At 39.0% G+C, this 23,774-nt stretch overlaps 1 protein-coding gene across 1 annotated transcript in view; it reads left to right on the top strand.

Moving 5' to 3' along the window:
- The window catches only part of RYK (receptor like tyrosine kinase), a 138,341-nt gene that overhangs the window by 60,397 nt on the left and 54,170 nt on the right, over window positions 1-23,774 (top strand). The window contains exon 4 of the mRNA XM_046641052.1: window positions 14,033-14,154. Within this exon, the coding sequence (XP_046497008.1) occupies window positions 14,033-14,154 (122 nt within the window). The remainder of the gene's footprint in view (window positions 1-14,032; window positions 14,155-23,774) is intronic.

Here is a 23,774-nt window from a genome sequence, read left to right as displayed (position 1 = left end):
ATGTACTGAATCTGTAGATCCCTTTGGGTAGTGTTGCTACCTTAACAATAGTAAGTCTTCCAATCCATGAACACAGATGTCTTTCCATTTATTTAGGTCTTTAATTTCTTTCATCAATGTTTTGTAGTTTTCAGTGTACAAGTCTTTCACCTTATTTAATTTTATTGTTAGGTATTTTATTCCTTTGGATGCTCTTGTAGATGGAATTATTTTCTCAGTTTCTTTTTTGGATTGTTCATTAAGGGACCAGCCTTTTAAAAAATTCTTTTTAAATATTGGCACCTGAGCTAACATCTGTTGTCAATCTTCCGGTTTGTTTTTTTTTAACTACTTCTCCCCAAAGCCCCCCAGTACATAGTTGTATATTGTAGTTGTGAGTGCCTCTGGTTGTGGCGTGTGGGATGCCACCTCAGCATTGCCTGATGAGCAGTGCCATGTCCACACCCAGGATCCAAACAGGTGAAATCCTGGGCCACTGAAGTGGAGCACATGAACTTAACCACTCAGCCACGGGGCGGCCCCCACGGGACCAGCTTTTATCATGCATTACATCCTTTCTTTCCTTCTCTGATTGTTTTGCCCTAGGACAGTGACTCATCATCCTCTTCTCTTTTGATGTCAATGATGCTTACTTATATGTTCTTTGACCCATTAGGGTTGTTAGAGTCACCTTACCTCTACAAGATGATCCTCAGTGAATTATCCCCTGACTCCCAAAGGATATTAGAACCTACCCTGATTTTTTCTCAGCTGTTAAACCTTTGACCATGCTGGTTTCCCAGCTTCCAGGCCTCTTTTTCAAATAAGGTGCTCGTTGAAATGGCTGCTTTAGACTTGGTCCTCTTCTCAGCCCTTGGAACTTCCTTGTTCTGACCGTGGGACCCCAACCTTCCTTCTCAGTCATTCTCTTCTGCTGGGACTAGGCTCTGTTTCCTGGTCTCCTAAAGAGTTACCCGATTCCTGGCTTGCTGCAGAACTGGCTCAGTGAAGCATTACTGAGTCAATTGTTTCCCTCACTGTCTCTCTAACTGTTCTGCACCCTGCTTCACCTCTCTGCACCCACCACACCACTCCTAGACGGTGATAACCCCTGCCATCTGCTACCTGTGCTTTGAGACTGCGTTTAATTGCTGTTGTCATATTTGAAACACTAATAATTAGTAGCGATTAGTAGGAAGGAGCAAGTTTCCAGAAATGCAAGTAAGGTTTCATATTAGAAAGCATATCAGTAAAAATTACCATATTAGTATAATAAAGGAAAACATAATTTGATTATATATGCTGTAAAGGAGTTCCATGTAATTCTAACACCTATTATTGATGGAAACAAAACTGCTCAACAAAATAGAAATACAAGGTTTAGTAGTTAGGGTAGGCTAAACTGTTATAAGAAGTGTACCCAAATGATAATGGCTATATTACAATAAAAGCTTATTTATGATTCATGTAATAAAATAGGATGGATGTTCTTTTGTTGTTGTTGTTTTTTTAAAGGTTTTATTTTTCCTTTTTTTTCCCCAAAGCCCCCTGGTACATAGTTGTGTATTTTTATTTGTGGGTCCTTCTAGTTGTGGCATGTGGGATGCTGCTTCAGCATGGCTTGATGAGTGGTGCCATGCTCGCACCCAGGATTTGAACTGGTGAAACCCCAGGCTGCTTAAGCAGAGTGTGCGAACTTAACCACTCGGCCACAGGGCCGGCCCCAGGATGGATGTTCTTGATCTACTACTCTACACCATGACTAAAAGACCCAGACTCCTTCCATCTTTGGCTCTGCAGTCTGCTAGGACCTCATCATTGTTTGCATCCAGCCAGCCAGAAGGTGGCAGAGTTTGGAGAAATTGTTGAGAATTGTTGAAATTAACATAGGTGAAGTGTTAAAGTCACACATCACTTTTGCTTACAGTCCCATGGAGAGAACTTAGCAACATGGCCAGGACTAACTGTGGAGAGCTTGGGATATATAGCCTACCTCTGTTCCCAGGAGAAAAAGTTATGATTATTCACCTGAAGGGAAAAAAAGAATCAACCAAAAAACAGTAATTCATAAGTTGAATGTGCATACAAAATTAATATAAAAATCATTAGCCTTCATACATACAAACAAAAATCACAAGGAGATGTATTTGAAGAAGAGATCACAAATAACAAATAAAAAGAGAAAATATCTAGAAATAATCTTAAAAAGTAGTAAGAGCTACATAATGACATGTTTATAATTCTGTTGAGAGAGAAAATGAGAAAAGACCTGAACTTTAAAAAAAAAAAAAAAGGCACACCATGGTTTTAGGTGAGAAGAGACAAAATCATAAAGACAGCATTTCCTCAAGTTAATGTATAAATTCAATAAAATCCATTTCAAAACACCAACAGGTTTTTTGGGGGAGAGGGAGAGGGGACTAGAAAAGCTGATTCTAACACTCATATGGAAAAATAAACAAGAACAGCCAGGACAATTCAGAGGAAAAAGAAGTTAAGGGGCAGGGGTAAACTAGTTCTACCTGATATTAAAACATTCAAATAGTTCATGGATTAGTTTCCTCTTGCTTCTGCAATACGTTATCACAAACGGAAACAACACAAAGGTGTTATCTTATAGTTCTGGAGTTGAGGTGGCCGAAGTGGGTCTCCCTTCAAGATCAAGGTGTGGGCAGGGCCGCATTCCTTTCTAGAGCCTCTGCCACTTTCTATAGGCCAACACTTTCCTTGGCTCCTGGTCTCCGGCCTCTATCTTCAAAGCCAGCAGTCTTACATTTTTCTGGTCGTTTTTCTGTAGTCCTGTCTGTCTCCCACTCTGAACACAGCCAGAAAAATTTCTGATTTTTACAGGCCCATGTGATTAGATTTTCCTACCCACATAATCTAAAAAAAGGAAAACAGAAAAAACAGAAAAAAGGGAGTAGATTATCTAGATGCTGTCATTGGTCTTTTACTTTTTTCTTTCTTTAAAAAATAATTTTTTTGAGGATGTGATGGGGAAGGAAAGAAAAAGATTACATTCAGAAATAAAGTATATTTTCTACAGATTTCATCTTTTTCTAAAAATCAGTTTAAAATTCTTTTTATTTTATTAATTTTATTTCCTGATTATCAAAGTAAAAACATTGTTATTATAGGCTATTTGGAAAATGTACAAGACCATAAAGAAGAAGAAAAATATCTATCATTTTACTGTGCATTGGTTTTTTTGGTAAATATCTTTCCAGTCTTTTTTCCATTTTCTCATTTTTCTTTATGTAGTTGAAATGTTATGTAATGGTTAAGAATACATCTTTGAGATAGTACTTCAAAATGTATAATGTAAGTTTCCCCTCTCTCCCTCCCTCCTTCCCATTGCCCTGTGATTAGATCGTGGCCTATACATTTTCTACGTTAAGAAACTTTTCCTTATAGCTGATCACTTTTTGTAAATCTCTTATGGATGCCTTGGAGGAATTTAATTTCCGATAGAGTCCTGTCTTATTGTGTCTGTGTATCCACTTAGCTATATTAATTATGGCTATCTATAAAAAAGTTGTATTATCTACATACTAATGTTAGTCATAGACTGGTAATTTTGTATCATGCTTATACTTACATTGGGTTCTCTCCATGTTTTTAATATTTTGGGGTGATTGTACTTATATTGGATTCTCTTCATATTTCTAATATTTTGAGATTTTTTTGGACTCTACATTTTGATTTAGAGCTATAAAGATCCGTGATTACTATACTTTCATCATGAAGTGTATCTCTTCCCAGTATAAAATGATTCTTTATCTCATGTTAAAAATAAAATCTTTCAGTGTGTTTTGGAATAGCTTTTTTGGGAAAGAATACATAATTATCTTTTTCTGAGGCCTTCTGAGAATCTGTTGTCTGCATATGATGAGAATTTGTCTGAGAATAGAATTCCTGGCCTGCTTCCTGTTCCCCTGTAAACTGTAGCTTTGTTGCATTCCCTGTCGTGTTCAGGGTCTCCCATGTTATTCTCATTCAGATAGTGAGCATGGGTCATCCAAGAATTTTTTTCTCAGTTCAGTCCCAGTGTCACTCTTGTATGGGGACCTTCTTTCCGAGTTTTGGTCTTCTCTTTTCAGTTCGTGGTGCTTTGCCAAATTTTACTTTTCGGTATATCTGAGTATTTTAAGGGAAGGTTGGAAGAAGGCGTTTTAGTAGTTAGTAATTTTACCATTACTAGTGTTAATGTTGATATGTAAAAGATATTGTCTTTACCAATGTAATTTATTTATTTTTTATTATTATTACTTTTTTGGTGAGGGAGATTGGCCCTGAGCTAACATCTCTGCCAATCCTCCTCCATTTTGTATGTGGGATGCCGCCACAGCATGGCTTGATGAGCAGTGTGTAGGTTCACATCAGGAATACGAACCCATGAACCCTGGGCCACCGAAATGGAGCATGTGAACTTAACCACTGCACCTCCAGGCCAGCCATGGTGTGATTTTTTTTTAATTGAATTTTCTTGTTTGAGGGCTTCTCTCTAGCTGTTGCTGGCCTTTATGAATTAATTTAGGCAATAATTGGATTTTTGTTGAATGATTTGTTGCAGCTGTATGTGTATTCTTCAAACATGTTTTTGAAAATAATTTTTGTTTTTTTCCAGTTTAACTTTCACAGAGAATTTAAGAGAAGAAAAAGAATAAAAACATGCAATGAAAAATAACCCGTAATCCACCACTGTTAATATTTTTTGGTATTTCCTTTCTTTTTTGAGAAATTGAGCACACACACAACGTGTATATATATAAACATTTAACTTTAATTCAGTGGACATTTATTGAACCATTTATTGAACTGTTCTGTGCACCAACTATTCTACGTGCCAGACGTTAAAATTTGCTGTATATCGTTTGTGTCTTGCCTATTTTCATTTAATGTTACATTCTAAGCAAAACCCATTTCATTAAAATTTATTTGTAACAGTCCTGTTGATGGCTTCATAATGTTTTTTAGTGTTTTTTGGTCATTGAAACCTGTATTCAGAGGGGAAGCTCAATATGTCACATAGACAAAAAGGGAGAGATCTGATTGGAAGGATATAATGGCTCATCATTCCTCCTCTCTCCTCCAAAGACAAACTGTTCTCTGTTATGGATGTATTATGGTTTATTAATCACTGTGCTATTGCTGGTCATTTATATTGTTTCTTTTCTTTGGTTTTAAATATTATTTTGATTAATATCTTTATGCATAAAAATTTGCATCTATATTTGGTTTTCCTTATGATGGATTTTTAGAAGTGTAATTACTGAGTCAGAGTATAAATATTTGTAAAACTTAGGCATGTATTCAGATTGCTTGCTTGCCATACCCTGCCTAACATTCAGTATTATATTTAAATAATATAAGCATTTCTGTTACAACATCAAATACATCCCTAAAAAAAAAAACCATTTAAGATTGCCTATTCACTAAAAATAACAGGACTTATGGGAAAAATAAGGTTGGGGCAAACCACTCAAGACCTCTGCAATTTTCAAGCCAACTACTAACAAAAACATAATTGATACCTTATGAGATAACTTGCACAGCCCAGCCAAACCACTTAGCATGGCTGAGGCTGCCTCAGAGAAGAATTAAACATATTAAAACATACCAGGATGGAAGTCTCTGGCCTGCACGGTCTTGAGATAGTGCAGATGAAAGTTGCCGTCTAAGCCAGTGGGGCTGCCATGAAGGTGGCACCGAAGTGCAGCTTGCTTTGATCCAGGAACTGTGCAAAAACTGGTGCTACTGCTCTGAGGAGGGAGCCCTGGCAGGTGCTCCTTTTTAGTTTTCTTAAAATAGAGCTGAGAGGGCTCCTGCCTGGCAGTAAGTGAGCTGCGTGAGGGTCTTTCCCTTCCTCACTGAAAGCTATAGTTCGTTACCTGCTATTCCAGTTTCCCTCACCTGGGAAAATTCAAATGTGAACTGACACGATTTCTGTGTTATACTGGCATTGTTCATTGGTATTTTGTTTGCTAACCATTTATAAGCTAATTGGTGTTACAGGAACGTGATTTATGGCAGAAAAGACTGTATTTGCGAATTTGATAGGTGAAAATTTGAATCTCATTTTAATGTTTTTTTTGAAAAAATTTAAATCCTTTCAAGTTAGGAATAACTACCTTAGTTAATAAAGAGTGTCTATTTCAAAACAATTTTTTCAAAATATGTAGACAGAGGGGGCCCGTCCCGTGGCCGAGTGGTTAAGTTCTCGCTCTCCTCTGCGGCAGCCCAGGGTTCGGATCCTGGGCGCGGACATGGCACCACTCGTCAGGTCACGTTGAGGCAGCATCCCACATACCACAACTGGAAGGACCTGCAACTAAGATATACAACTATGTACGGGGTGGGGGGTGGGGGAGATAAAGCAGGAAGCAAAAAAAAAGATTGGCAACGGTTGTTAGCTCAGGTGCCAATCTTTAAAAGAAAAAGAAGGGATGTAGACAGAAAACGGCAACTCTTTTTAATGTTTGTATTTCAATTTCAATACTTCAATCTAAGGTAGTGAAGTTCAAATTTTCATTTATTTTGGTGGCCTTTATGGATCACAGGACTCTGGACTGTCAGCAGCTTATAAACATTAATTTGTTTGTTGAGGATAGACGGCATGTTTTGTAGTGTCTCTCGTTTGTGGGAATGGCTTCATCCAGGATTATGCAGCATTCAGTTACAGCACCAGAGAAGATGGAGTAGGGAAGTCAAGTCAGTTCAAGATTGGGTGTTTTCAGGGTGCACTATGCATGTCTGACATAGGCTGGAGGGAGAAAGTTGGGGATACTAGTAAGAAAGTAATTGAAGTAATTGGGGTTGAGGCTTATATATTGTGAGCCCAGAGAACAGCTGTTGTAACAACAGAAGGAAGGAGCTGAGGAGCTACTAGCTGTTAAGATATTACAATTCAAGATTTTGGAGGTAGAACAGTTTACATATTGCTACTGTCTGTAGACATTAGATGCTTTGGTATGGGGTTGTTGGAGTTGGGGAATAAAAGGAACATTGAAGGTCAGATTTGTTCAGAGTGGGTGGTCTCAAGGACGTTGGGAATCTGCCATAGTAGGTCACAGGAGAAGGCTTTGTAGACATTTTATAAACTGGTTCCAAAATCCTCAATGAGTGAGGTAGCTAAGATACTAGGAAGGATAGAGGGTGTCATGGTTTGATGGCATATGCCTAATTGGAAACAGGAGTTTTTTGTTTTTGTTTTTATTTATTTATTTATTTTTATTTTTATTTTTTTTGAGAAAGATTAGCCCTGAGCTAACATCCGTGCCCATCTTCCTCCACTTTCTATGTGGGATGCCTACCACAGCATGGCTTGCCAAGCGGTGCCATGTCCGCACCCAGGATCCGGACCAGCAAACCCCGGGCCGCCGAAGCAGAACTTGCACAGTTAACTGCTGTGCCACCAGGCCGGCCCCGGAAACATGAGTTTTGATGAGGATACTCAAGTAATCATCTGAACTGGTCATAGGAATACAGAGCAGAGCCCACTGTGGGTGGGAGAGTGGGTCCTTGGGGCTCTACAGGGCTAGTTGTGCTTCAAGAAGGTGGAAAGGTTAGTAGAAGTCACAGTGGTATTAGGGGATGACGCTACAGTCCTGCACTGCATAACACTGTTTGAGTCAATCAGGGACCACATGTATGATGTTGGCTCCATAAGACTAGTACTATATAAACTATAGACTAGGTGTGTAGTAGCTTATACCATCTAGGTTTGTGTAAGTACACTCTGTGATGTTCACATGACAACGAAATCGCCTAATGTTCCATTTCTCAGAATGTAGCCCAGTTGTTAAGAGATGCATACTGTGTAGAAAAGGGTCATTGAAGAGAGAGTCACAGATGGATGACCAGGGTAATAAGCATGCCCGCACAAGTTGAGGTCCAAATAGGTTTTAGTAGCTTGAGAAGGTGAGCAGATTCCAGTCTTTGTCCAGCCTTGAATTGGTATGTTGTGGAGAAGTTGGTCTGGTATGTTCAAAGAGAATGTTTTCTAGTAAGGAACCATGGTTTCTGCCTAGAGTTTGAGTTGATAGAACTGGAGAGACCTTGAGCAGTTTGGGGAGAAAGATATCCCCAGGATGCTGGAAAGGGAATGGGCTGCATCCCTCAGTCTCATCTTACGAGAGAAGTAAGAGTTCAGAGAATTTCTAGTAGGACTGAAACCACAAATTATTAAATGACTGCATGCATGGCTTGAGGATGTGCTTCCTTTTTGTTCTTTATTTCTTACAGCTTGCAGCTCTTTTTCATCAAGCTTTATAGGGAGTTGAATTTACAGAACCCCTACATGTTCTTGATACTTTGAACTGTGGAAAACTTAAATATTTACACGTTATTGTTATTACCAGTAATAACATTATAACTGTTACTTATTAGGAACAGAGTTCTTTATTTCCCTGTTAAAGATGTTTGAAGTTTAAATTTGGAAGTTGTTGATCACTTAAGATTAATTATTTTTTCTAAAACTTTTTATGTTAGTGCTAGTAACATTCTCTGGTATGCAAGCTTTTGGGGATTAGAAGAGAGGTAAAAACTGTTGACTTTTTTTTCCTCTTTAAAAATTTTTAGGTAACCTTTACATGTAATGAAATGTGCAGATTTTGAATGTACAGTTGGTTGAGTTTTGGAAAATGCATACACCTATGTAACTACCATTGCAATTAGATATAGAACATTTCCATCACCCCAGGAAGTTCCCTGGGGCCCCTTTGCAATCAGTTCACTGGTCTCCCTCCCATCCTCCTTCCTAGGCAACCACATTAATCTGATTTCTATCACTGTAAATTGGTTTTACCATATATACTCTTTTGTGTATAGCTTTTTTCACTCATATAGTCTGTGAGATTCATCCATTTTGTTACCAAGTCTCAAACAGTTAGGTTATTTTCATTGCTGGATAGTATCCCATTGTATGAATATACCAAAATTGGTTATCCATTCATCTGTTGATGGACATTTGTCTTGTTTCCAGTTTTGGCTATTCTGACTAAAAGTGCTGTCAACATTCACGTACAAGTTTTTTGTGGACATGTTTTTATTTCTTTTGGATAATTACTTAGGAGTGGAATGACTGGGTCACAGAGTAGGTATATTTATAAGAAACTGCCAGTTTTCCAAAGCAGTTGAACATTTCTGCACTCCCAGTAATGCATGAGAGAGTTGCAGCTGCTTCACATCCCTGCCAGCAGTTAGTCATTCTTGGGTGGAAATGGTATCTCATTGTGGTTTTAATTTGTATTTCTCTGATGACTAATGATGTTTAGCACCTTTTCATATGCTGTTGTCCGTTTAGGTATCTTTTCTTACAAAGTGAATATTCACATCTTTTGCCCATTTTGTTTAATTGGATTGTCACGTTTTTGGTTTGTAGGCTATCTTTATATATTCTAGAAACAAGTCCTTTTTTAGATTGATGTGTTATGAACATTTTCTCCCAGTTTGTCACTTGAATTTCATTTTCCTAATAATGTCTTTTGAGGAGCACGAGTTTTTAATTTTGATGACAACCAATTTTTTTTTCTCATTTGATTCATGTTTTGTGTGACCAGTCCAAGAAATCTTTGCTTACCCCAGGTTGTGAAGATATTCCCCATGGCTGAGTGGTTGAGTTCGTGTCACTGGTTTGGATCCTGGGCGTGGATATGGCACTGCTCATCAAGCCGTGCTGAGACAGCATCCCACATAGCACAACTAGAGTATACAACTATGTACTGGGGATTTTGGGGAGAAGAAGAAGAAGAAGAAGAAAAAGAGTGGCAACAGATGTTACCACAGGTGCCAATCTTTAAAAAAAAAAAGATATCTACATTTTCTTCTAGAAGCTTTATAGTTTTAGCTTTTACATTTAGGTCTGTAATCTATCTCAAATTGATTTTTGTGTGATGTGTGATAAGCATCAGGATTTTTTTTTTTTTTGTAGGGAAGGATTCTCCCTGAGCTAACATCTGTTGCAATCTTTCCTCTTTTTTTTTTTTCCTACCCAAAGCCCTAAGCGTGGTTGTATATCCTTGCTGTAAGTCCTTCTAGTTCTTCTGTGTGAACCACTGCCACAGCGTGGCAACTGACAGCCGAGTGGTGTGCTTCTGCAACTGGGAAGCGAACCCCGGCAGCCAAAGCAGAGAGTGCAGAACTTTAACCACTAGGCCATCAGGGCTGGCTCAAGATTTGTTTTATGCTATATATTCATCCAGTTGCTTTAGCATCAGTTTAATTGAATTGCCTTGATGCCTTTGTTGACATTCCATTGGCCCTGTATTTGCAGGCTTGTTGTTGGATTCCGTCTGTTCCATTGATGTGTCTATCCTTACACCAATACTACACTGTCTTGATTATTATAGCTCTTCATTATGTTGTGAAATCAGGTAATGTGAGTCTTCTAACATTGTTTTTTCTTTTTTAAGATTGTTTTGGCATTTAAATTTCATTTTAGAATTAATTTATTTCCTCAGAAAATCTCTTGGGATTTTGATTAAGATTACTTTAAATCGATAGATCAGTTTGAGACTTGACCTCTTAACACTATTGAGGCTTTTCTAAGAGAATGGAATCTCTCTCCACTTAATTAGGTCATCTCTAATTTTTCTTAGCAACATTTTGTAGTTTTCATTATAGAGGTCTTGGATATCTTTCGTTAGATTTATTTCTAGGTACTAGTGTTTTTTGATGTTGTGGTATTGATTTTTAAATTTTATTTTCCAATTGTTGCTAATATATAGAAATACAATTGATTTTTTAATATTGGCCTTGTATTCTGAGACTTTGCTAGATTCATGAATTTGGTTTTAGTAGTATTTTAGAGATGTCATAGTGTTTTCTACACACATAATCATATCACGTGTGAATAATGTGTTCTCATTCATCCTTTCCAACCTTTATGCTTTTTGTCTTGTCTTTATACATTGGCTCAGACCTCAAGTACATGGTTGAATAGAAGTGACGGAAGTGGACATCCTTGCCTTGTTTCTGATTTTAGAAATAAGAATTTAGTAGTTTACCACTGGGTATGATGTTAGCTGTAGGGTTTTTGTAGATGCTCTTTATCGGACTGAAAAAATTTCTGTCTGCTCCTAGTTTCCTGACAGCTTGTATCATTAATAGGCTTTGAATTCTTACCAAATGGTTTCTCTCCATCTATTGAGATGATTTGGGTTTTTATCTTTTACTCTGTTAACGTGGTGAATTACATTGATTTTTAAAGGTTAACCTTTCTATACACTTGGTCATGATGCATTATCCTTTTTATATATTGCTGGATTCAGTTTGCTAAGTTTTATGGAGAATGTTTCTGTCTATGTTCAAGAGGGATGTCAGTCTGTAATTTTCTTACAATGTTTTCATGAGGTTTTAATATCAATGTGACACTGGCCTTGTAAAATGAGTTGGGAAGTGTTTTCTTCACCTGTTTTCTGAAAGAGTTTGTGCAAGATTGGTATTTTCTTAAATGTTTGATATAATTCATATGGACCTGGAGCTTTGAGGGAAGGTTTTTAATTTCTTGTCAGTTTTGGTAAATTATGTTTTTCAAATATTTTTATGTTTTATCTAAGTTATTGAATTTATTGTCATAAAGTTGTTCATAGTATTCTTATCTTTTTGATGTCTATAGGATTTGTAGTAATGTTCCCTCCTCATTTCTGATATTGGCAATTTGTATTTTCTCTTTTTTTAAATCAGTCTTACAAAGGGTTTAACTGTTTTGTTAATCTTTTTAAATAATCCTCTTTTGGCTTTATCCTTATCCTACAGTTAACTTCTTTATTACTATATTTGATCAGAGAAGGTAGTCTGTATTATTTCTAGTTAGAATCCTTTTTTTTAATGTGTATGGTCTAATTCATGATTAACTCCCCCCTTGTTTTCATGTCCCATAATTATGTTGTTCAAATCATATGTCCACACTAAATTTTTATCTGTTTTGATCTTTTGTTTTCTCAAAGGATGTCAAGTTTCCAACTGTGATTGTGGATTTGTCTGTTTCTTCTTGATTCTTTTTCCTATCGGTTTTTGCTTTCTGTATTTGAAGTTTTTTTTGTTAGTTGCACTACTATATCTTCTTATGTTTTTTATTAATGTGAAAATTTTCTTATGAATAAATTTTGTATTAATGAATTTATTAATACAAAATCTTTTTATCTTGAATTCTAGTTTGTCTCACGTCAGTATCGCCTCATCTACTTTCTTTGTTTTTCTTCTTTTTTTGACCTGGCTTATGTTTTAAAATTTTCTTCTAGGTGTGTCTCTTGTAAACAGCATCAAACCTAGACTACAGTAAGACTCAGACTTTTTTAAAAAACCAGCAGATTTAAGTTATTTACAATTATTGTGATTGCTGATGTTTTCTTAACCCAGCTTTCTTGTTGCACTTCGCTCCTACCTCTCCCCTGCCTTCTTACCGTCTTTGTCCTCCTTTCCTCCTTTTGCCTGTGTTACGAGTTCTCCCTCCCCAGATGTTTGCTAGTACTTCCTGTCCAGCCAGCAGGGAGAGCCTTTGTCAGAACACCTCTGACTCTCTCTGATTGCGTTTGGTACCCTGTATGGAATATATAAAGCAGTGCTGCCCAGCCAGTGCAGCAGCCTTCCCCTATGTAAGCCTCAAATCTCATTTCTCAATTAATGATTGTATTAGATTCAGTTCAGAAATGAGAAAATTAATTTTACAGGAGAAATGCCTGTAGCAGAGTTATTTGTTTCTACATCTGTATTCTCAGGAGGTGTGAAATTTCCATCTTGACTTTTTTGCATATCATAGGGTTTCAGACCCATAGTATTGGCTCAGTAAATATGAAATTTACGATTCAGTTGGACTGCCCTGTACCTTTTCCCCTCCAATGTGTGGAATATACGTGTCATAAACTGCTAGAGGGACACCTGGACACATCTTTAGATACAGTAAATCAATTGAGAGAAAGTTATTCTCTGCTTTTATTCTTTCAATTCTTTTGGATTATCATGGAGAAAGCCTTTGTGTGATTCTTTCCTCCCTCCAACACTTGCCAACTCCCCTCTCCTCCCTATTGTAAACAGAGAGCTGGACTGAAGCTCACTGACTTGGTAGGACCAGTGTTTAGTTAGAATTTAGTAATATTGTTTTAGTTTCCTTTTAATTGATGTGTTTTGGTTACTTTGTATTTTTTCACAATACTTACTGATTTTCCACTCAAGATAGTGATTAAATTTTGCCTTTAAAATTTTTGTTTTAAAAATTGAATCAATTTTAAAGAAAAATATTAAATACAGGTAGAATGAAGGGGTATGACGAGAATGTGATATGTGTTGGAGGTTGGATGTAGCCCTGGTCAAGAAGGTGGCGTGGGAATGAGTAAAATTTGGGAGTTACTTCTTCAAGCATTTCTCAGGCGCTTGGTTATTTCTGCTTTATATGCGGTGCTAACTTGTTTAACAAGTGTTTACTGAGCATCTGCTTTGTGCAGAGAACTGTCGTGAGAATATGAGGAGAAACACTGCATTCTCCACTGTGTCATCTAGGTAGGGACGAGGACATGTGTCTCTGCGGCAGCTGGTGTGAGCATGCTCTGATAAATGCTGTGAGTGGCCAGGACATACTGACGGAGGAAGCAGAGGTCCTCTCTGGCTGGGGCCTTGAGGCCTTGGCTCACACTCATGTTTTTACCCAGGTGCACTTCTCCCTTCCGTTTTGAATCTCTCTTCCTAAGTCCACATCACTTTTGGGGGGAGAAGGTGTTTTTGTTTGTAGGCGTTATTCTGAGAAACACAGCGTCCAAAAGGAAGAGTCACAGGGGCCCTCAGAAGACAGAGTGGCCACCAGCGTTCTGGCTCCAGCACACCTGTGTTTAGCTGGGTAACTGCTTAATTGTTTTGAGTCCTGGTTTCTTCTTCATCTTTGTTGGTGATGATATAACTCAGTTTCCTTCCCGAAGGGAGCACGTGTGAGAGACGTTTGTGATGTACATTTGTTCATCAGTATTGTTTTCACTCCACTATTAGTATTTGAAGTACAAGTGGTTAATGATTTTTAGAGTATTTTAGGTGCTTAATTCTTTTTTCTCTGTTTTTTTTCTAGGTCTTGATGCAGAACTTTATTATGTGAGAAATGACCTTATTAGTCACTACGCTCTGTCCTTTAACCTGTTAGTACCCAGTGAGACAAATTTCCTGCACTTCACTTGGCACGCAAAGTCCAAGGTAAGAGGGGCTCAACCAAAGATGCCAAGACAGGGCCATCCAGGCCTAGAGGCTGAGGCAAGGGCTGTATCTGAGTGGTGGGCTGCCATCTGTACAAAAGGGTCAGTTGGTGGTGGGCTGTGGCAGTACTGGGTCCTTTCAGATTTATATTTTAAATTTTTAGCCTATTCCTCTAGACTTTCTCAAATCCTTTACAATGAAGGTAGCCATTATTTGTGTGACTAGTTTATGAGAGAACACTTGCATCCTTTCAGGCTTTTCAAACAGGGATGCAGATCTGTCCTGGAGAGGGGACAATTGACTTGCTAATGACTGTGCTGTTGTGGTGAAGTGGTGTGAGTGGAGGGCTGGGGGGCGTTGGTGAGATGGATGTTTCAGACATCTTTGATATAAAGGATATAGTTCTCCCATTTGTGGAGAAACGGTGAAAGTAAGGTGCAGCAGACCTGGCACCCATGTGTGCTGTAGCTAAGCTCCTTTAACGGTAAGGAACCTCTTGACTGGTTTACTTGTTGCTGAATTCTTCACCTTTCCTCTATCTGGGGTTCTCGAACATGCTAAGTTTTCTCATAGGTCAGAGAGTGGGATGCTGGGTGTAGAGCCCACCACTCCCAATCAACTTCAGTTTCCTTTATCAGCTTTAAATATAGGCTTCTGAGTAGGATTTTATTTGGGAAATAAAAATAGTTTTGCTATTAAAAACAAATCAGAATACCTATTGTAGAGGGTTTTTTTAAAAGTATTATGAAGTAGTGTCTGTTCTGATATTTGGTGCAAGTTGTTTAAGTTTGACCACTTTAATATAGATCTCTCTTATCTACTTAGAAAACAATAATGGTTATTGATATAATTAAAATATTAATAGGATTGTTTTTAAAACTGTTAAGACTTTGTAGATCTACACCCAGAAGTAATCATTGTTTATATGTAGCTTGGTATACTTCAAGGCTCATTTTTTGTCCTTTTTAAACAAAAAGGGGATTTTATGACATGTGTTATACAGTATTTTCCCCCTACCTTATACTATATCTTGGCATCTTTCTACTTCTCTACTTACAGATTTGACTCATTCTCTTTCATGGCTTTATAATATGTTATTCTATGGATGTATCATGTATTGTTATTTGTTACGTTAATCCAAATTGACATGTGGATTTTTAATCGCATTTTACTGTTTCAAACAATGCTTCCTTTCACTATTACAAATAGTTTCCTTTACTTCATTTGGCAGGTAAAATCTGTGGTAAGGGAATGCTGAGAACAATCGGTAGCTCACTTTCATTGCTTTTTCTGCCTTTGTTATTGATGAATATAGAGACAGAAGAAATACGTGTGTGTGAATGTGTGCGTGTGTGTGTGCATGTTGTGTGCATGTGTGTGCATGTTAAGAACATCTTTGTTCAGAAATTTTGTGCACTCGTGACATTATTTCTGAATAGTAAATTAGTAAAATAGTGAAGAAGTGAAACGGCTGGGTCAAAGAGTGCATGTTTAAAATTTTTACATTACCAAATTATTTCTTCCTTCTCTCTCCCAAGATGGTACTTGTGAACCAACAATCCTTACAGAGTGAATAAGGGTGCTTATTTCCTCAGTTCGCTCCCTAACACTAAATATTTTAAGTATGTTTGTTTGCCAATCAGGTAAGTAAAAATGAATATGTAAATGTGCATATGTTCATATTATATATACTCACATGCATTTCAGAAACATTATACACTCATATAAATATATGCATTAAAACATAGCCGCAGGAATGTTGCAATTAAAGTTGTGTTAGCTTGGATCCTGGGTAAAGCACATGTGCCTTGCCATCTGGAGTACCTTGACGGTCCAATATTGTTGCTTTGGGGTATCCAAATATGTGGGAAGTGCTCTTTTAGGAGTGAATAGATCTCTTTAGGGTGAAAACTGCAAAATAAGAGATCAAGAGAGCAAATTCACGTGAAACAATTAAGAACACTTAGTAAATGGTAACCTGGATATGCTCAAGTGCTAAAATAAGTGATATAAATAATTCAGAAAAGGTTCACCTGACACATTTTAATCTGAGATATGTCAGTTTCAATGAGTATGTACCTGAACTCTTTGAGGAAACTGGGCTGATAGATTTTTTAGTATTCTTACATAACATTGTGTGACATTATTATTTGGGGAGGAGTAACTTTTAATTTTGATATTATTTCAAACATAAAGAAAAATTATAAGAATAGTACAAAGAATTCTCTTAAATCCATTGCCCAGATTCACCAGTTGTTACTGGTTTGCTCCACTAGCTTACTTTATCATTCATTCATTCTTTCTCCCCACGCTCATGCTCACACACTTTTTTTCCCTTGAACTGTGTGAAGGTGAATTGTAAGCATCATGTCCCTTTACCCCCAAATACATCAGTGTATATTTTCTAAGAACAAGGGCATTCTTTACATAACCAAAGTATAATGCTCAAAATCAGGAAATTTAACATTGATACAATACTATTATCTAATCTACAGTAGTTAGATTTCATCAATTATCCCAATGATGTTCTTTATAGCTCTTTTTTTCACCTGATTCAGGATCGTGCATGCAATTGGTTGACATCCCTTTAGTCTCCCATTAATCTGGAACTTTTCTGTGGCCTTTCTTTGTGTTTCTTGACTTTGACATTTTTGAAACATACAGGCCAGTTATTTTGTAGAATGTCCTTCAATTTGAGTTGTCTTAGGTTTCGTCATGATTAGATTTGTCTCTTTGGCAGTGACACCACAGAAGTGCTGTCCTTCATGGTGCACACGATGTCAGCTTGTCCCATTACTGGTGATGTTAACTCTCACTCAGTTCACCAGGTTTCTCCACTGTAAAGTTTTCTCCTTTGTAATGGGTAAGTAGTTGAGAGAATTTGAAAGTCCCATTTCTTATCATCCTTTCAACCACCAGTTTTTGCATCTGTGTTTAGAACTAGGTTTCACTCCTCAGCCACGGCTCTTGTGGAGAGTGGTGTGTTCCCCCTCCTTGGAAGAGGTCCAATCTGCACTGGGTAACCATTTGGTGGGAGTGTTGTAGAAAGAATCCACACATTTGTGGAGTGGCTGGTCTTGAATTTTAAGTTCCTTTGCAACTCTGAGATCCAGCGTTTCTGTGAACGTCTTTCAGGCAGAGAAGTTTCTTATATTCTCAAAAAATTGATAGTTAATCCTTTGTTACCTTCACTACCTTTAATATTGATGAATATAAGAAAAAATATTACATATATTTTAAAACGGTGAAAATCTAATGAAATAGTAGAGATTCTATTCTAGGTATTCTACTGACCTTGAATAGGGTGTGATTATTTCTTGGCCCACTTAGGAAAAAAGAATGCTGATATATCATCAGAATGTTTCCTGGGCAAGTGTTACTTCTGAATAAAAAGGCAATGTGGGATGCGACAGTTAGAGTTGAATAGAATGAAACTTCTTACTTATTCCTTTCAAAAAATACATAAACACTGGATGGTTTTATTTGGGGTGAGTTGCAGGGATCTGACACTGCTGATGGAGAGTGCTTGAGAAGTTTTAGGAGCCTGTCACAAGGAGGAAGTTGGAGTGGAGGGGAGTAGACAGAAGAAGGGGCTCAGATGAATATACAGTGTATGTCTGAGTGGGAAGCAGTGTTGGCCTTGGTACATGTTGGATCAGGAAGAGCCTTGGTATAGCTCTGTTTTACTTCCATGGTCTTCCCATTATCTTATCTTAGAGCAAAATCTCTACTTCTGTGGCAGGCATTAAATACCCACATGGTACACATTTGGACTGCTATTGCTGGTAATATTCCTGGTAAGGCAGAAGTTCCCTCATTTGTTGGAGGGTATCACCATCTATTTACATGTCCAGGCCAGAAGCCTAGAAGGGATCCTAGACTCCTCCTACACTTTCCAAGTCCAGTTGTTTCTCGTATCATTACACCTTAAATTCTTGTACCTCTCTTGGGACCTGATGCCTCATCCTTAGTTTGGGCCTTCGTTGTTTCTGAACTAGATATGGAAATCGTCTTCTGACTGGTGTCCTTGCCTCTGGACTGACCGTTCTCCCTGCACCCTCACAAAGCTGCTCTAGGACACTCGGTTGCCACCAGAATAAAGTTCTGATTTCTTAGGAAGCCTTCGTGATCTCATCCCTGCCTATTTTCCTGCGTCCTCTCTAGCTAATTGTTTAGTGCCATTTTGTCTGTCTGGCAATTTCTTGAATGCCTTGTGCTCTGCTACATTGCTGATGTTTGCTCTGCTAGAAATGCCCTCTCCCCATTCTTTAACTCCTTAACTCCTGTTTAGTTCATAAAACTCAGTCCTTGTGTCACCTCTTCTTTGGCTGTATCGGGTGTCCTTCTCTTTCCTCCCTCATAGCTGTTGTCATACTCTAAGTGTATTATGGTAGTTGATTTTCTTTTCTGTCTTCCTCCTAGATGCTAAGCACCTCAAGGGCAGGAACCCCTTTTCGTCTTTCTCTGTGTCCCTTGTGCCTGGTGTGGCACCTGGTAGTTACAGGTGCTTCTTAAACTGACTGCAGAGGAGATGCATGGGTGGAAGCCACAGGGTACAGTCCAGCAGATGAGGAACTTGTGAGCAGTTAGAGCTTTTCGAAGTTGAAATATGCTGCTTTAGGAGCAGTGAATTTCCTGTTTCTAGAAGTGTGAAAACATAGGCTGGGTACACTTGACACTAGTTCTACACATGGGATTTTTCAGGTACTTTGAATAAAGTTGTAAATTTGGAAAAATGAATTCATAGATTGACTAGCTAAACTAATTTTACAGGTTCATCTGTAACAGGTATAAGAATTTAGAGGAAAGTAATCATCTTATATCTTAAAACATTTTATAGTAAAAAAAAACCTAAGGAATATGTGTGTGTTAAACTAGTTGCAGGCTTTGGCTCCCATTGCAGCTCCTGTTTCCAGTTTTAGGTCATACTCTCTTTGGTGATTTGAGCACAGCTGATTAATTGAAGTTTGTTTACTTAAAGAATTTTTCAAGTATTCAGTGTCTGCACATGGCATAAGGGGTCTACAGTGACAGGTAAGTCCCCTGCACCTTCCTGGGACCATCCCCAAGCAGTCCAGCCACTGTTTCTCCTCTGTTGGCCACCACTGCTGCCTGCTTCTTGTCTCCCCTTCTAAAGATAGTCTGTGTGGATAAGCCTCTATGTGTGTGTATGTGTTTATATTTTAATAAGTAATATACTGTATACTTTTCTGCAGTTTGCAGAGCACTGAACAGTGTATCCTGGTAAAGGTTCTCTGTCGTTGCCTGTAGAGTTGACCTTTTTTCCCTTCAAATGGCTGAATCATACATTATTATATGGTTGTACTTTGGTTTATTGATCAGTTACTATGAAAGGAAAGTAAGACCCAGATTTGGGAAGGTATTTGCTTAAGGTGGTAGTAGGGGCAGAGGAAGCAGGAGGTAGCGATGACTTGAGATGGGAAAGTCACACAAGAGGGCGGGAGAGACATGGTGAAGGGTTCTTCACTGATCGTGCTGGCTCTGAGATGCAATCATGAACTTTCAGAAGGAGGCCATGGCTCCCAAGCTCTAACACTTTATCAGAAACTCTCAGTTCTTCCTTTTTAAGATAGTGCCAGAAGATGAAATATTTGCTTCCAAAGATCTCCAGGTTCCTTGGTATGTCAGTTCACACTGTAGATATTTTAACATTAGTTTTCACACATCAAAGCTTTTGCTGATAGTGTTCTCCAGTGTTTCCATGACTCTGTTTTGTCTTGGCAAACACATTGTGGTTTCCTCAGAGGCTGGAGCTGTGTCTTACTTTTGACTTATGTGTCACACTGCCTTAGTGAGTGGTCGGTAAATACCATTGGTTAATTGCATCTCCAGATGGGATGAGAACTCTGGTATTGCTTCTCTTTCACAAAGCCACACACTCAAAAAAAGCAAAGACTATCAGGTGGTTTTAACAAATAATGAGTTTCTTCTGTATTCCAGAACATTCTCCAGTGTCCAGAAAAAAAACATACAACTGCATCTGTTAGGTGTCAGTAGATATTTAGATACTGAAAGGCAAAAAAACACCAAAATGTAGCGGAATACTCCCCTCACTTACCCCCACCCCATTGCTGTTCCCTGGTTTCAGGGATTCTTCATCATTGTCAGGAGGGTCTGCAGGGAACTTGTCCAGAGTCCCTACAGGAGCCCCTGGGGCCAGCCTGCTGTGTCCCCTGCAGAGTGGAGTTTCTGTGAGAAAGGCAGCACTTCTCTTCATTTCAGAGAAATTAAAAGGCTGTTTGGCTGTAGGCAAGTACACTCACTTTAAGTCTGTACTGTGTTCTGGGAGGAAATTCAGCTGCCTACTTGCAGTTGCCATTTGTTTCCAAGTAAGGGAAGATTATCAAAAATGTTTATTTTTTAGCTTATTCAAATATTTATATTTTCTCTAGTTTCTTTTCTGAAGTGTTTTGGCTCATTCTTTTTTCTGATAAACAACTGCTGTCCAAATTTCCTTTGTTCCAGTAGATTATAAATGTTCACTTTAGAACAGATCTGTTTTTTCAAATGATCATTGGCAAGTGAAAGTCCATACAGATCAATACATGTCAAGATAGAGAAAATTAGACTTTAATAATTGACAGTTTCTTCTCTGACCCCAGAAACTACAGTTTTAAAATTTACATACTAAAGATTCCAGAGGGAGAAGAGAACTGCCTTGTGAATGCCTCACATGTTTAAGATAGTCCCTCAAAAAGGGATCCAGCAATGGGCAGGCTTCCACACCTTCATACTGCTTTTCACTTCAGGCTGCTGTTCTGGCCAAAGGGTTGGCCTTCTCAGACCTCTTACTCAGCCACATGTCCCCCACCCTCACCACTGCATTGGAGCCCTTGACTCCATTTCCATTCTCTCTCTGATGCCCTTCTATCGGTTCTGTCCCCTGGTTAGCTGTGTGTCTCCTTACAAGCTGAGACCTAGAATAAAGGAGACAGCAAGTGTGGGGAAATGTAGTAAGTTTGGCTTTGAATCTGTTAAATTTGAGAGCTGTAAGATTATTAGGTAGATGTGTCTAGTAGGTAATGGGACATATGCTAGAGACTGAAGATATAGGAGTGAGAGAGACCAGTTGATGATAGGAGATCGATTGGTGGTGACACAGGCTGGAACCTAGTGTAATAGGAGAGAAGGACTCATCGTTTGGAGAGAAGAATGGATCTTTCCTTGGGGCTGGAGTGCAAAGGTTGAGTGCTCTAACCGATCTGCCTGGTGCTAAAAAGAAAGGCAGAAAGGGGGTTCCTGTGTGCTAGCTAAAGGGGACAAAATCATTGTCTGAGGGTGAGGAGGTGGGGAAGGTATCGGGTGGTGAAGCGGTGTGGTCCTGTGAGGTTTGGGGTGAGAAGACTAGGGAGAGGGGGTCGGTGAGGAGAGGATTGCTGAGCGGGATTAAGGGCCTGCCCTGTGCCTGGTTCATCATCGTGTAAGAGCACCCTTCTCTCCTGGGATATGATTTCCTCCACCAGTGCTGGGCAGGATGCTGGGCTGCCCTCTAAGGGTGTGGAGGGAGAGAATCAGGTGAGGGTGCTGCTAGACTGTGTCAATAACACAGTCTTCTTTAGGGTACAGGTGGTGAGAAAGTGAAACCAGATCACTGGCTACACTGGAGAGGAGGGAAATAGCTTAATTGGCCATTGCATCTCAGCTATGAGCACAGCCCTTGGCTTATAAATGTGCTTCATAGATGTTGACTGAATCAGAGTGGTGGAGACAGAGAACTGATTTTGTAGAATTAGAGGTAGGGATGGGATCTTGATAGAGTGGGACTTTTTGAAGTGATTTTGGTTATGGAGCAGTTCTTTAGTAAGTAGGAATACTGAATATTGAAGCTGTCAGAAAGATGGCAGGAAACAGTGAGCCAAGGGGCAATGTCCCTACAAAGTCCTGTGCCTGTTGATGTTGATGGCGTGAGAAATCACCATTATGAGTAGAACTTATGAGCTTGAGAGTGTAGGTGATTTTGCATGAGGAAGGACCTAATGATCCTAAAAGAATGCTGACCCTACTCTCTAGGCCCTGAGGGTTGGGTGTTATGGCAATTGGATGATAGGCAGGGGTAGAGAAGACTTCTGAGGAAAGCCAGGTTGGGGGAGGAGGTGGGGAAGACATTTGTGGAGAGGCTAAGAGTATGAGAGCCTGTTCATAATAGTGGGGTTCCAAGATGGAGGACAGAGCAGAAAGGCTGCAGCACTGTTCTTGGCAGAGCACAGGAAGGCTTGTATCAGAATCTCTGGGGTCAGGAGTAGGCTGGCATCTATGAGAAGTGCAGCGGAGCAATAGGGCAGCTTTTTTGGAATGACTGTTGATGCCACTGGGGTCTGCATTTATCAGAGGGGACCTGTGTCAGACTAACAGGTTTGTTGCATTAATTATCCTGTTTGATCCTCATAATGTGTGGTATTATCCTCGTTTTACAAAAACTGAAACTCGGAAAAGTTATTATTTACCTAAGGATCACACGGTCTCATGGTTCCCATCCAGCTCTTGCTGACTGTGCTAACTTCTTTTGTGCCCTTGCCCTTCATGTATTGTCCTGTTGGAGACAGCATGGATATAGGGATATAGTTAATCCATTCTCTTAATGTTATTCAGTGAGTATTGATGGAAACACTGCTCATTCTTGGCCCAAACTTGCTAGGTTGTAGCTCTTTAGCACCCCCTGGTGGCATTGACAGTATTGTGGTGTGCAGAGGTGACTGAACACTTCCTAGCCAAGGTACCACTAAGTCACTAATGCACAGTAGCAAGAACATTTCCTTTGTTGTGAACGTGGCACTTTCCAAATACAGCGTTTAACAATTGTTTATAAACCTATTGTAACTGCAAGGCAATACTTTAATATTTGCATACACCTACAGGCTTCAGGGACTTTCAAGTAGAGTGTGAAAGGAGAAACCCAGAAAGGGAGTTAAATTCATTGGATTGAGCCTTCTTCTTAACCTGGGTAAACACCCCCTGCCTCAGCCATGTGCAGGGCCATCCCTTCCTTTATAGGCTGGGATGATACTCTTTCCCTGTTTCCTTTCTTCTTTATCGTGTCCCAGTTCATTGGCTTTTTTTTTGTTAGCATATAAACACATTTGAATATCTCCCGTTGAAGAAGAAGAAAGAAAAGCTTTTTGGGCTTCTGCCAATCGTAGTCCTCCACCAAAGCTGCCCTTTGAATGGTAGAGGGGTACCATTTTTATTCAAGACCCCATGGGCAGGATGAAGAGTAACATGAAATATAAGGCCTCACTGAAGGTGGTGGCCATTCTGAATTTCAGCTCTTGCTTTGCAGTTTGAGCTGTTTCTTCAGGAACATCTCTCTAGCAACAAGGCTGTATTTATTTATTGATACTGGTTGGTTCTGTTAAGTCACACTATGTAGGCCAGGTTTTGATAGATAATATTGGTGTTCCAGGGACGTCTTCTTAGTCACCTCTCTTCCCTTTTGGATTCCCAGTCACTTGAGAAATAGATCCAGAGGTTAGATGGGCATCCAAACATGAACTTTCTTAATGATGAAAGCTGGACTAGAGAATGTGGCTTAGATATTCTGCGAGAAAATGGTGCCTTGGACTCTCTGCGTATGGGGTGAATGGGTCTGTAGAGCAGACCTT

The sequence above is a fragment of the Equus quagga genome, chromosome 1 (assembly GCF_021613505.1).
Source record: "Equus quagga isolate Etosha38 chromosome 1, UCLA_HA_Equagga_1.0, whole genome shotgun sequence".
NCBI lineage: Eukaryota > Metazoa > Chordata > Mammalia > Perissodactyla > Equidae > Equus > Equus quagga.
This window is presented reverse-complemented; position numbering and strand designations above follow the sequence as displayed.